At 45.9% G+C, this 14,991-nt stretch overlaps 1 protein-coding gene across 9 annotated transcripts in view; it reads left to right on the plus strand.

Annotated features, from left to right (window-relative positions):
- ATP11C (ATPase phospholipid transporting 11C (ATP11C blood group)) overlaps positions 1-14,991 on the plus strand; it is a 103,165-nt gene that overhangs the window by 48,949 nt on the left and 39,225 nt on the right. For all 9 annotated transcript variants that reach the window (XR_013835031.1, XM_079962658.1, XM_079962653.1 and 6 more), the window contains exons 6-14: positions 61-189; positions 4,494-4,597; positions 6,556-6,606; positions 6,931-6,995; positions 8,493-8,574; positions 10,881-11,031; positions 11,141-11,338; positions 13,276-13,416; positions 13,684-13,841. Coding sequence is in view for 8 of the 9 variants with exons in the window: in XM_079962658.1 (XP_079818784.1) it covers positions 61-189; positions 4,494-4,597; positions 6,556-6,606; positions 6,931-6,995; positions 8,493-8,574; positions 10,881-11,031; positions 11,141-11,338; positions 13,276-13,416; positions 13,684-13,841 (1,079 nt within the window). In the remaining variant the exon portion in view is untranslated. The remainder of the gene's footprint in view (positions 1-60; positions 190-4,493; positions 4,598-6,555; positions 6,607-6,930; positions 6,996-8,492; positions 8,575-10,880; positions 11,032-11,140; positions 11,339-13,275; positions 13,417-13,683; positions 13,842-14,991) is intronic.

Here is a 14,991-nt window from a genome sequence, read left to right on the forward strand (position 1 = left end):
AAGTACATCTAAGCAAACATTTCTGCAGCACGTTGACATTTATTTGTTCTGGACTTTAAGGTTGGCGACATAGTAGAAGTAAAGTCAGATGAAACCTTCCCATGCGACCTGATCTTCCTCGCATCAACTCACAAGGACGGGTGTTGTTATGTCACTACAGCTAGTTTGGATGGAGAATCAAATGTCAAGGTAACAGAATGGGTAAACAGCACATCTGACCTGCAGCCCTTTTATCTTCACTAAGCTTTGAAGCGGTAAATCTTGGCTTTCCAAAGCTTTGACACGGCGCAGTCACTAGGCTCCGAATCAAGAGTGACTGACTGTGCGTACCTGTCACACAAAGGAAAGTGAAATGCATTCCCTTTCAGCCATGCTCTCTTCACGACTTGCTAATTCTATATGACAGGATATTTTTGTGCTAGGGAGCGTATGGTCATGCGTGGCCCTCACAGAGCTACACCACAGTCCTTCTCTCATGAGCGGCAGGCTCCTATCTGGTCCACAGCTTACATGGGATTATAAGAGCATGCCTTCTGGGTCAGACGAAAGGTTCAGTATCCTGTTTTCTGTGAGGGCAGATCCGGTGGTATAGGAAGGGGGGTGCAGTCCACCCCCGGGTGTCATCACTGAGGGGGGTGACCACGGGGCCTGGCCTGCAGCATGCCTGAGCCACACGTCTCTCTTGGGGAGTGACGTGGTGGCTCAGGCCCCTGCAGACTCCGCACTGCCCGAAACAGCAACATGGGGCTTGTGGACTCCATGGAGGTTCCACACAGCGTGCTCTGTCCTGGCTTGCCCTGCCCTGTGGGCGGCTTGCCCTGCCCCTGGGTGCAGGGCATTTGTGCCGCCCTGGGCGCCCGAGCAGCCGGCTACGCCACTGGATAGATCAAGCCACTGCACCCCTTTTTGGGGATTCAGCAGCGCCGTGTCTCTGAATGTGGATTTCTCTAATAGCCACTGATGGAGCGCCTTCTCCATTCAGTGCAAAGGTGGATAAACCATGGTATTCATGCAACCTTCACAGGTCTTCCATGCAGCCAGCCACAGATGCACGAGCCACCCACCACTGCCAAATTCACCACCCACCAGCGAATTTTGCTGTCTGGCAGGGGTGTGCCTTAAGAACTGCTGCTTGATGGACTGAGGCAGGGGTCAGCAACCTTTTTCAGCCGTGGGCCGGTCCACTGTCCCTCAGACCATGTGGGGGGCTGGACTACATTTTGAGGGGGGAAATGAACGAATTCCTATGCTACACAAATAACCCAGAGATGCATTTTAAATAAAAGCACACATTCTACTTATGTAAAAACACGCTGATTCCCTGACCGTCCACGGGCCGGATTGAGAAGGCGATTGGGCCGCATCCGGACCACGGGCCGTAGGTTGCCTACCCCTGCCGCTGAGGGGATCATGATTGCAATGGGGGTCATCCCTGAGCTCCTTCCTCCAAATGTAAATTGCACTTCTCTTGGCCCGCCTAGTTACTGTTATGCAGGCTGGGCAGAGTGAGATCTTTTGCCACTGGTGTGTGTTGGGAGCAGCTGCACTTCTCAGTCTCAGCAGGGAGACCTCTGGAAAGTTGTGTGTGCGCATTCGTGCATGCCCCAGCCGCACAATTGGCATGTGGCCCTCAAGCACCTACTCCCTGCAGCCTATTATGATATCACAAAAAAATAAAATAAAACTGGAAATAGTTGGTGCCATTCTGAGCAAACATTTGCCCTGCAAAAAGGCAGAAATCAGTTAAATCAAAAGTATGAAAGGCAGCAATGCTTCTGAATAGCAGTTGCTGGAAACCAAGGACTCCTGAGCTCCCCTTCTGCTCCCTGGTCTTGCACAGGCAGCTGGTTGGCCAGAACAAGAACAGGATGCTAGACTAGATGGGCCATGGGCCTGATCCACCAGGCGCTTCTTGTGTCAAATGAGGGAAGGCTTAGGTTTATCTCTAGGTGAACAACTAATCAATTTTACTATCTGCCCATTTTTAATAGTTGTACAAAATACCATTTTAAAAATACAATAGCTCCTCTGTGATGTTATACGCTGTCTCAGCAATAGCTATTGAAACACAGGTATATCTGTCGTTCTGAAGGTTCGATATTTTGATCTTACTTCACATGCAACATGATTCATAACATGAAGTCTGGCTGGTAATAGCAATAAGATTGCCCATCCTATGATTTACTGTTTCAAATTTCCTTTTGAAAGATAACAGAGCCCGGGACCATTATCCTATGGAAGATTCTCTGTCTGTCTGTCTGTCTGTCTGTCTGTCTCTCTCTCTCTCTTGTGCATGTACACACGCACCCAGCCATATGAGCCATTCCATTTTCTGTACATTGCCAGATAAAATATCATTGAACTTTGGTGTACATGTGTGTGTGAGAGAGAGAGACATTATGACATAATAGAACTCTGGTGTTTTTCTGGCACATGGTTAAACTATGGCATACATGCTCATAGGAGGCAGTGGTGGCCTTTAAAAGAGGATCGGACAAATTCACAGGCGATAGGGCTGCCAGTGGCCACTAGGCGCAATGGCTATGCTCTTCTCCCATGCTCGGAGTCAGTGTTCTTCTGAACACCGGTTGCTGCAAACCACAAAAGTGAGGAGTGCTCATGTCCTGCTTGCGCGCTTCCTGTTGTCATCTGATTGGCCACTCTGAAAACAGGATGCTGGACCGGAGTGGCCCCTGGTGTGATCTAGCCAGCTGGTCTTCTTCTCATCCACTGTTACCGCAAGCAAGTCATGCTGGTTCTCCCCTCACACACAGACTCTTTTTCCCCTTCAGCTTTCCTCCAAGCATGTCCTGTATCTTGTTTTGCAAGAACAAGGTGCAACAGGATGTGCCTGAGAAGGAATGTACTTAAAATGTTTAATGAGCTTTTTCTATAAATCTTTGGCAAGGGAAGCGCAAAGCCCAAGAGCTTAACCTCCAAGTTGTGAAAATGTCTGTGCTTTTAATGCCATTCATCATCTCCCACCGTTGATGCAATAGAGCTGTTTCTCATCCAGCTTGAAACGAGGAAAATTTAGAGATAACGAGCTAGGGAAGCATCTGGGTGAGTTTTGTTTATGAAGATGGATCATGGCAGTGTCTCCTGCTGACAGAAGTGATTTACAACACCCGAGTAGTGTCTAGAAATAGAACCTCTTAAATGGAGAATTTTAAACCCTTTGTCTGCTTTCTAATTTAATCAAGAAGTATCTGCGTAGCCAGGGATGCCTAGAATAGCTCTCCCTCCTCCACTGACATTTAATTCTCTCACCCGATTACCTTTGAGAGATCCTAGGCCAGCACTCAGGGGAACAGGGAACACAGAACACCTGTTGAAGCATCTGCAGCTTTTCATGAAACCTGGAGAAGCTGATGGATTGTTCTTCAACAGGTCTCTGGAATCAACCTATTAGGCCATGGATGGGAAACCTGTAGCTGTTGCTAGACTCCAGCTCCCATCATCCCTGCTCCATGGCCAATCACTGATGGGAGCCGGAGTCCAACAGCAGCTATGTATTGGTCTTTATGCTTCTGTGCTTTTGTGTTTGTACATATTTTATGGGCTAATAGCCGTAATAATAAGGAATGAATGCCAACAGCAGCTAAAAGGTCACAGGTTCCCCATCCCTGAATTAAGATTTTGTTCAGCGTGGAAAGCAAGTAAATGGCAGTGCATGAGTTATCAAGAGTAAGCTGCTCAACTGGAACTGCAACCCCACAAGGAGGAGACAGGCATCTATTTCACATAGGATCTATCAGAAAATTTCCAGCTTATTTCTATATTGTAGGAGCAAATAATTGGCTCAACGTGCATTTTAATTTAGTAGGTTTACTGAGTTACTAGTTACTGAAGCACTTGTGTCTTGCTTTATGCCAAAAGGATTCTTGTGGTAGCTTGCAAATAGGTTCATTATTTTATATTTATAAAAGGTATTTATATACTACCTGTTCATAGAATATAGCATGGCAGTGCAGAGCAATTACATACAGTAAAATATTAAAAAATGGTTAAAATGACTGGCTAATCGAAGATTTTTTAAGCAGCTGCATAGACCTGTTGATGTAAAAATATCTCCAGGAAAGTCAAAAGTGAGGGTGCCTGCTGAGTCTGTGTTGGAAGAGCATTCTACAGCATAAGACCGATGACGCTAAATGCCCAATTTCTAGTGAGTGTCACGTCAAGCCTCTGTAATACAGGAAGCAACCAGCCGTGCTCCTCTGGATGATCTCACTGATCGGGCTGGGATAAAAAGCCTTAAAAAACCCAGCAATAAAATTACAGCTAACGCAGCAGTAGCGATAGTAATAATGAGCCTCTCAAAGATGGCTAAAACACAGATCAGCTAAAACCAATTCCTAGTAGCATTTCTAGCAATCAAAGCACCACATGAGCTCTGTAGCTTGTTAGAATCGCCCACTGTGCAAAACGGTCTGTGTACTCTAGGGACAGTAAACAGCTGCTTAACAGATTTTGCATTTCCGTCTCCCTTCTAGACTCACTACACTGTGCAGGATACTGCCAAACTCCATACATGCCAAGCCATAAATTGCCTTACTGCTACAATAGAATGTGAACAGCCTCAGCCAGACCTCTACAAGTAAGTTCTGAAACGCAACATTTATTTCCTTGCCAATTTTATTTTATTTTATTTTATTTTTTATTTTTTTTTGAGGCATGCACCACCTTGTGTCTGTCTTGTCCCAGGACCGGGCTCATGAGTTGGGCTTTGAGGTGCATGGTAGGTTCTGCTTCGACTGTGTCAAAGCTTTCTGTTTGCTATTTTATTTGCATTAACCAGCTGTGAGCTGGATCCTGCACCGTTTCCTGGGAGATCAGGCAGCCAGGATTAGAGATTAGGATCGTATCTTGTTGGTCCATCTTGCTCACAGTTGTGTACACTGACAGGCAGCATCTGTCTGTCTTAAAACAGCATCTTGGTGGCCACCTGTCATGGATGCTTTAGGGGGTTGGACTAGATGATCCTTGGGTCCCTCCCAACTTTAAGATTATGTTTCTATGATCTCTGCAGGGTTTCAAACAAAGATCTTTCCCAACCCTGCCTGAAGGTGCTAGGGACTGAACCTGGGACCTTCTGCATGCAGTGCAGTTGCTAAATGACCCTTCTCATGTGAGATTATCTCTTTCTGAGAATTCGATTCATTCCCAAATTTAGAGTTGTGATCTCCTTTCCCCGTATGAGAAAGTTGACTGTGCTTCATTATATTCTGAAATTGATCCTGGTCTAATTGCCCTTAGGCAAATGTCGAACAAGTCCCTTTCCATCCATTGGCCTTCCTGACCCAGTTGCCGATGCCCCCCCCCTTTCTCATGCATGGGAGGGAGGGACCGACCCCTTTCCCTGGCCTGCTATTGATTCTCCTTCCCTTGTACTCTTCTCTCCTCCCAAATGTGTCATGCCTTTGAGCTCACAGCCTATAAACGGGTTAAAGGCAGACTCTGCCTTTTTAATCTTTTTCTGCAGCATCTAGCAAATGCAGGCGCTTGGTAGATGTGCGTTTCGCAAATTCTAGGGAGGATGGTGGGTTGGAGACTGACGAATAACTGCTTGTAAAATAAATGCCTTAAAACCTGGTTCTCACAAATTTAGTCTCTGGCACTTCTGTGCCACATATATATCTCCATCCATCCATCCACCGTTCCTACCTTATCCTTCTCGGTAGTGGCACCCGCCCCATGGAACGCCCTCCCACCAGATGTTAAGGAGATGAGTGATTACGTAACATTAGGAAACGTCCGAAGGCAGCCCTGTATAGGGAAGCTTTTTAAGGTTTAAGGTTTTACTATGTTTTTATATGTGATGTGAGCTGCCCAGAGTGACTTATTGGTGAATAACTCGCTGGATTTGCATAGCACACAGTGTACAAATGTTTGGAACAGGAATCAAGGTGTGGTATGAAAGAGGGGAGGGCTCATTCCACCATGGTCCAGCTTCTAGGAGCTGTGTGGCAGTGATAGGTGGGGCCACAGGTAAAGTGGGTGGAGCAGCAAATGTGGCTTTCAACTTTCTACACTAAGTTACCTTCCTGACAGACCAGCCATTTCTACACACAAGCACACCGCACAAACATCCCCTTCCTCCACCTAGGGAAGAAATAATGCCTTATCACAGTTCCGGGGCACAAAACCTTTTTATTCTTCTTTTTATTACACATATCGTGTTTTTATATTGTAATTCCATGTGGTGAACCATCCTGAGAACTAAGGAGGAAGGGCGGTATACTATTTTAATAAACAAACAAAAGTAAATAAAATCTCTGATGAGAAGCCAGGTGAGGGGTGTGGCCTGGAGAATGGTGGGGCCTTGGGATTACCCCAAGGGCCGAATAGGGAGGCTTGGAGGGCCACATTCGGGGCCCCCAGGGATGAGGTTCCCCACCACTGCTTTGTGGAACAGGTGTTTCTGAGAGCTCTGCAGTTACCCACCTTTGCTTTTCTCTCTCTACTTCTTTTGTTCATTGATAATTTGCGGCGGCTCTCCTACAAATTACCAGCAAGGCTTAATAAGCAACCTCTTGTGCCCATCTCTCATTGCAGGTTTGTGGGCCGAATTACCATCTACAAGGACAGTCAAGAGCCAGTAGCCAGGTTAGTCAGCTGTTTTGTTAGTTCATTATCACTATGCTTTGGGGGGCTTCTGTTTCGTAATTAATTAGCTGGCCTCTTGTCGCCTCCCTAAAGGCTATTGCTGACATCAGCAGCTTGATGTTTGACTGCTCTCTATCCCTTGCACTGATTTTTCACTTTCCCTGCACATTAATGAAACTGTCTTAGTGGTGTTGTCTTGCTTCCCCCTTACCATTGCCATATTAGTTGGCATTTTCAGAATGCATTTTCTTTCTCTCTCTCTCTCTCTCCCTCCCCCTCCCCCTTTCCTTTTGTAAGTGGCCTAATAGTCTGACTTCATTCTAGGGCATTGGGTCCCGAGAACCTGTTGCTGAAGGGAGCAACATTAAAAAACACTCCTAGGATCTATGGTAAGCAACTGTTTGGCGTTTTCTAGTTTGTTTCAGCCATGCTTTGAATTTAAGACCTGTCCTTCACCAGCCTCTCCCAGGGCACATTACAACAATTTGAAGTTATAGGCCGTTAAAACATGTTACAGTCACGGGAATGGGCCGGACATTGGAAACACACATCTCAGGTGCCATAGGTCAGGGTGAAGTGATGCATCTTCAGCATTCACCAAAATCCTGTCTAGTGAAGGTGCCAGACACATCTCTATAGGGAGGGAACCCCAAGGTTTAGGGGCTGCCACCCCAGGAGCTGTCTCTTGAGCCGTTACCGCCACCCCGCCCAAAATTTTGATGGAGGTGGAACAACCAAGAGGGACCCACCTGCTTATCTCAACGCCTGGGAGGACCCGTTGGGAAGAAGGCTGAAATCTCAAATTTGTGTGGTGTTTATTTCCTGCCCCAAACAAAAGTTTTGGGCTGGGTTCCTATGCATATTTAATCACTAGTAACACACATTTTAAATTAGTGGGATTTACTTTTGACTTAAGGGCTCACTCAGGCAACCTTTTTAAATGGGCACTCATATTGGTTTGAGAGGGACTTGGGTGGCGCTGTGGGTTAAACCACAGAGCCTAGGGTTTGCTGATCAGCAGGTCGGCGTTTCGAATCCCCACGGCAGGGTGAGCTCCCGTTGCTCGGTCCCTGCTCCTGCCAACCTAGCAGTTCGAAAGCACATCGAAGTGCAAGTAGATAAATAGGTACCACTCCGGCGGGAAGGTAAACGGCGTTTCCGTGCGCTGCTCTGGTTCACCAGAAGTGGCTTAGTCATGCCGGCCACATGACACGGAAGCTGTACGCCGGCTCCCTCGGCCAATAAAGCGAGATGAGCGCCACAACCCCAGAGTCAGCCACGACTGGACCTAATGGTGAAGGGTCCCTTTACCTTTACCATCTTGGTTTGCTTGCACAAAGCATGCACAGTGGTTGGATGATGTCTGATCTTTATTCTGATTTGCTTGCAGGGCTTTACCCCATTTCTCAGAGCATTTAATGGGTTTTTCACATCTTACCCCATTTCCAAGTACATTTCCCCATCACTTCCCTAAGCGCAAAGAGTGATTAAAAAAGAAAAGAAACATTCTTAAGCAGATTTGTTGTGCCAGTGCGATAGAGCACTTTAATCTGCTTGAACTGTGCAAACCTAAATTTCTGGTTTGAATTCCTCTCCCAAAATAACTTGACAGTCAGGAGGCAACCACAAGGTTGTACTTCTTCTTCTATCCTGAGCTTAAGCTCATCAATTGTGACTTCATTTTCAGCCTAGTGAGAATGATTCTTCCATGCAGTATGAACTGTTTATTACATTTATTATGTCTCTGACTACCAGTTGCTCTGGAACATGAGTGAGCCCATGTACTTGACTACATGGACCGGTCATTGTGAAACTTCCTTCCTAGGAAGGAGCAGGTAGGTGAATGTTTTCAGGGCGTTTCACCGGTGGCTTTGATTTTTTTGTAGGAGTCGCAGTATATACTGGAATGGAAACCAAAATGGCTTTGAACTACCAAGGAAAATCCCAGAAGCGATCTGCAGTTGAAAAGTAGGTTATCTGGACATATTGTAAATCTCTTTTGAGTCAACTGTTGTTTAATTGGATTGTGTATATTGTACTTCAACATTCTTCCTTTGCCTCAGACACACCCAGTGTTGGAAACTGAGATATGAAAGCTAGGAGCTAAGGCGCAACAATGGAATGTCTAGGCACTTTTTAAAAAAAACAAGAAAGCAATGCTGAAATTGAATGCACTGCAGCTAAAATACTATGTTAATTTTTCACATGGTCTACCCCTGCGCATGCACCCCCCAGTATTCTTATGAGGATCCTTTCTCCAGTCTTCAGAGAATAGCTGGAGGTGGGGAGGCAGAAAAAAGCTCCTCCTTTCCTTTCAACAGTGGCAGTTTTAATCAGAAATCTTAGGGGCAGTATTGCTCCCAGAGCTCAGAAACTGCTCACGCTAATAAAACCCCCTGTTGCAAAATGCGGCTAGAAAAATGGGAGTTTCGAACATGGCACACGCTGAAGAAGAAAAGCCCAGCTTTGTGGCGGTGACACATTCCGTATTTGCCTGAATGTAATGTGCACCTTAATTTTTGCAACGTAATTTGGCCAAAAAAGGCCAAATTAGATTCAAGTAAATATGGTATTTGTAAAATGGAAGAGGGATGGTAATCTACACCCCCCCCCCCACGCCCTGTATAAGACATGCGCTGTGTGTGAAAGGGTAAGGTTGGACTGGACAAACATGTGCCATGTCCCTCTCTGCATGCCTCCAAATCCCTACCAGCAGAACAAGGCATTCTGGAGGTGGGAAAGGCTTTAGCCAGCCCAAGATTCATTGGATCCCGAACTGGATTGCTGATGATGCGGCAGTCATCCTGCCCCCACCTTGAATCTGAGGGCCCCAGGTGGTCTCACCTCTTTGTAAAGCCCCAACACTTGCTTTCCTCCCCGGAAATTCTATAGAAAGAGTGCCTCAGTGGCTGTGTTTAGGAGCTATTGTATCCCTCAGCTGTTTCACAGCCCCGCCAGGCCTCCCTGTTTTGCACTCCACTCCACTCTGTTCTGGCCAAGCCATGCCCACCCGCAAATCACCTGGCATCATGTATGACCATATGTATGTAACGACGATAGCCATGTTCAAATATATAAAAGGATGTCACATAGAGGAGGGAGAAAGGTTGTTTTCTGCTGCTCCAGAGAAGCGGACACGGAGCAATGGTTCCAAACTACAAGAAAAAAGATTCCACCTAAACATTAGGAAGAACTTCCTGACAGTAAGAGCTGTTTGACAGTGGAATTTGCTGCCAAGGAGTGTGGTGGAGTCTCCTTCTTTGGAGGTCTTTAAGCAGAGGCTTGACAACCATATGTCAGGAGTGCTCTGATGGTGTTTCCTGCTTGGCAGGGGGTTGGACTCGATGGCCCTTGTGGTCTCTTCCAACTCTATGATTCTATGATTCTATGACGACAACACAGGGCCTGGATTGGGTTCTCGCCCCAGTCAGGTTTAAACTTCAAATGTTAAATAATTCTTTTTTGTCTTTTAAAATTGTAAACTGCCTTGGGTTCATTGCCAGAAAGACAGCATATAAAAGCACTGAATAAATAAAAGATTGAATCATGTGTTGGCAGGTTGGCAGGAGGCTGGGCTGGGCTGAACCAAAAGTGTCTTCTGCAGCATGGGTGACCATCTGATCAGTAGGACTTCTGAGCACCATGCATGGGTCCCTCCACGGTGCTTTGAGGTCCTGCCTGGCCGTCATGAATGCTTCAGCTGAGAATCATGCATTGCAGGGGGTTGGGCTTAGATGATCCTTGGGGTCCCTTCCAGCTCTGCAGTTCTATGATTCTATGATTGTAAGTGCTTCAAAGCGTCATGTCACTTAACTGATGAGCGGGCAGCCGTACCTACCCATCAGCTTTGGCATGGGGGTTCGGGGAGTTCTAGTTCCCCACCCCTGCTAAGGTTTATACCAACATTTTGGATTAAGACCAGAAATAAATAGGTATCCAGTGCAGTACTTCCCCCGCCCCCCAATATTCTCTGCCATCTGTCTCAAGGTAGCAGTCTGGCCAGTGCATCTTCTATCAGTTGCATGTCTCAAACCCTTTTCCAAAAGAGAGCCTCACAGATGCATGAGCGTAATATAGTTTAATTCAAGTGAGGGGTCTAATGCCGGTGCAATTCTCTTGAATCAAGGCTGGATGGCTGCAAAACCTTGGGGGGTATTGTACCCTTATGAGTCTTGGAATTGTTTCTTTCAGGTCCCTATCAGCATAGAGTTTTTCCACTGCTTGCGTAATACTATAAACCACTGTGATTCTTTTTTAACACTTTGCCTTTCCAGGTCGATCAACATGTTCTTGATCGTTTATTTATGCATTCTTGTGGGCAAGGCTATAATATGCACAACTCTGAAGTACGTCTGGCAAAGTGTTCCATTTCACGATGAGCCTTGGTACAACCAGAGAACCCAAAAGGACAAAGAAGCCTTCAAGGTAACTGGGCTTGCTTCAGCTTTGATTGCCACTGCCTCTGTATTCATTAGCGTTTGCCTGTGTGTACTTTTTAAAACAACAGTCCAGTCAATCTTTCTGTTCTCTCTAGCTCTTAAAAATGTTCACCGATTTCCTGTCCTTCATGGTTCTCTTCAATTTCATCATCCCTGTCTCCATGTACGTGACCGTTGAGATGCAGAAATTCCTGGGCTCCTTCTTCATTTCATGGGACAAAGAGATGTATGATGTGAGCTGCAATGAAGGAGCCTTGGTGAACACCTCTGACCTCAATGAAGAGCTGGGCCAGGTCAGAAGCATCTCGTTTCCTTTTTCTCACCTTTCCCTCCTCCCCACTGCAGTTAGTGTCTTACGATCTGTTGGTCCAAGTTAAAATGATACAACTACCACTGTATTGAATTTTGGTGAGAACTGACCTGAAGTGTCAGCAGTGACATGGGTTTTCCAGAAAATTTCCCCAAGGTAAAATTGGACTAATTTTTGCATGCTAATCAGAGTAATTTGCTTGGGAAGTTTTCAGATTGCATTGGAGAAGCTGTCGATGCCATGGAGAGTGAGTGATCTGCTTCAGCAAGTTAATTGTCCTTGTTATTTATAAGTAATGCTAAAAACTCACACTGTGCTAAGCTTGACTAATACTGAATCTGCAGTCGGCATCTATTCATTCTTCCAAATGTCCTTGTGGAACAACAAATTTTCTGCAGAAAAATTAAGTACCAATTCTCCCCCAGCCCACAACACCGTGTGTAGATTGGAACATAATAATCCTTCAGAGCTCACATTTTTTTCACTAAAGTTCTGGACTCAAAAAAAAACTGACTACTTAACCCTGACAACTCAATCCTGTTTGGGAGTAAGTCTTTCTGAATTCAGTGAGGCTTACTCTTGCGGTTAGGGTTGTAGCCCAAATCAATTTTGAATTGCTTCCAAGTTCCAAAATACTGAGAGCTCAATATTTGACCATCAATCCAAGTAGAAGATCACCTTTACTTTGATATTCCATTAGCATTCTCTTCTCAGTTAGATCCTGTTTATTTCTGCCCTCCCTAATGAGAACAATGGAGCTATAGAAAAGCATATTGCAACTATCAAAACAAAAGAAAGCACGGCTTGGTTGTGAAACAAGCAGAGCAAACATGTCAGGGAGAAGATAGTAGATTTCCTGCCAGTGCAGTGGCTCTAAAAGGCCGTTTAGCCAGCCAAGACGTAATCATCTGGCCTTAACAGAACCTGAGACTTCTAGGTTCTCGTGTTCCTTTCAACACAGGATTTCTTTTTAGAGTATTTAAATATGTATTAGCGCTAAAGATTGATTCTTTTGGCCCCTGAGTGCTGGATGCTATAATTAGCCTCACTAAGCAGGATTTGCATGCTTGTTACCATGCAGAGAAATGTCAGGCTCCCAATCCCATGCTGTGCACATGTCAGCTGATCCTCCTAGTCGTGCTGCTTTTAATTTTTAAAATCGCCTCTTCTCCTCCTTTTGCAGCGGGACTGTTTTTCTTGCAAATATAAACTTGGTTTGACTTTTTTTGTTTTTCCCTTTCTTGGGCAGCTGGGCTTCACTGCTTGCTGCTGTGTAAGGCATGGCTCAGCAGCTAGAAGATCTCAGCCAAACTGTCCCTCCTAAGGGCCTGTCTTCTCCCATCTGGGGAGGGAATGGGTTCTTTGTGAAGTGGACTTGCCAGTAGGCCACTTTGAGGGATGGAGCCTTGGTTCTCCACCCTTTGCTTCAGGGATGGGAAACTTGTGTCCCTCCAGACTGCAGGGCTCCCACAGTTTTCAGCCTCAGGCAACACAGCCAGTGATCAGTGCTGATGGAAGATGTAGCTCATCTCTGCTTTTCTTTCATTTTCCAAGTGGCCCTCCAAGAAAATTAGTTTCTGGCCAGGAACGTGAAAACAACTAACTTGCTTGCTCACCTGGACAGTGAGACAAAACTAGATCATCACGGGGGGGGGGGGGCGTAATTTGAAGAATGAGCAGGATAAATGAGCAGGATAAAAATGAAAACAGTGTAAAGAACCAGGGGCCATTGCTGCAGGAAATGTGAAGCATAAATCAGAATGTAACAGGCATGTTTTAATTCTAGCATTCAAGCCACTTCCTAAAGCGTTTTGTGTCTTAACACATAACGCATCTCCTTTTCCTATAGATGCCCCCAGTTGGGGAAAGAGCAAAGGGTTTTGTTTCTCATTAACTGGGAACCATTTCTTTTTCTTTTAGGTTGAGTATGTGTTTTCTGATAAAACGGGGACTTTAACAGAAAACACAATGGAGTTCATTGAGTGCAGCATTGATGGCTACAAGTATGGAGATTCCATTACCGAGGTTGATGGATTGAAGGGTCATGGAAAAGCAGAGAAGGTAAGCAATCCAGTGCAGGGCAGCCCAACTTTCCGTGCCAGGAGGGCTGCAAGAGTACTTAGACAAGCTTTTTGAGGTATTGTATGTGCGGGCTGCACACTGTCTTGTTGCGGGGGTGGGGGGGTGGAGCAAGACTAAAATTTGACTGTTGTTGCACTGGAAGCAGCTGGTCCTGTGACAATGTCTCCGTGTTTCTTCCTTGTATCCCTGGAGCAGGAAGCCTGCTTGCTAACATTCTCGTTTCCTTTTGTTACATCCCTTCCCCAGAACCGCGAAGAGCTCTTCCTTCGTGCTTTGTGTCTCTGCCACACAGTTCAGGTCCAGCAGAAAGATGAAATGGATTCAGGGGGGTCGCAGACAGGCAGCACGAGCAAGTATGTTGCCGCTTCCCCAGACGAGATTGCTTTGCTGCAAGGAGCTCAAAAGTAAGGATGGCTTCGGAGGCAAGGCCACTCCCTTCCCAATACATCTATCTTCCCACTCAGTTGTATTGAACGGTACACAAATGTTCCCCGTGAGGCCATTATGCTCACAGGTGGACACTCTCCAGCTTTGGATACTGAGAGTGGTAAAGAAAATATTGCTGAAACTGCCTGGTGAAATTTGGCTTAAAGGTGTTTGCGGTTGTTGGGGGGTCTGGCTGTAGGTTTCCGTGACTTAGGCCATGCTTTAGAATTCCCTTGATGTGTGGGCAATGCTAGGAGCCACCATGGCTGGGAACCTGCTGAAGCTCAGAATTGCAGGGAGGCTCACCTGACAGGAGGAAGTCCTGCCATTTTGGTACCCACTGGTCTGGTCTTGTCAGAGGTATTGTGCATACTCTCTCTGTCAAAACCAGTCCAAGGCACCTCTCAGAATCCCTAGACTTCCCTAGTATCCCCAGATGTTTCATTGGCCCATTTCCCTCCTGCCTTTTTCCATTTACCCCATAATGGTGGAAAGCAAGGGCAGTTGGACTCCCCAAGTCCCGTCAGCCACAATAGCTGTTGTCATGTAGTCATGGATGATGGGAGCTGTAATTCAACAACATCTGGAGGGTAACAGAAGAGGAAGGATTATTTTGACCAAGATGTGTCCTTTGCCTGCAGGCATTTGATCTGTTTGTTTGAGGATTATTTTGTGGTTTACCCCCTTCTTTTCAAATTGTATTTTATCTGCTACATCTGTCAGGTCTTTTAATTTTTTGTTTTTGTTTTCAATTGCTTGGGACAACTCTGATTGGATTTTATGGTTTATTAAAATTGTTGTAAGCCAACGGATGCAAATAGGACCATAGGGTTGCAACCCGCAAAGACATACCCTTTGAAACCCATGCTCATCAATTCCAGCTGGTCTGCTTTGTGCAGGACTAACATTGGATATACAATCCCTAACCATCTAGCTCAGTGTTGTTTACACTGACTGGCAGCAGCAGCAGCTCTGTGATTTCAGGCATGGCGTATTTCTTGGCTCTCTCTGGAGATGCCTGGGACTTTCTGCATTCAAAACAGGTGCCCTACCGCTTTGCTGTGGGCCCTCTGGTGAAAAGGTGGGATGGAAGTATTTATAACAAGTCGTTAAAATGAAGAAGCTGAG

This window comes from Podarcis cretensis (genome assembly GCF_951804945.1).
Source record: "Podarcis cretensis genome assembly, chromosome: Z".
NCBI classification, from domain to species: domain Eukaryota; kingdom Metazoa; phylum Chordata; class Lepidosauria; order Squamata; family Lacertidae; genus Podarcis; species Podarcis cretensis.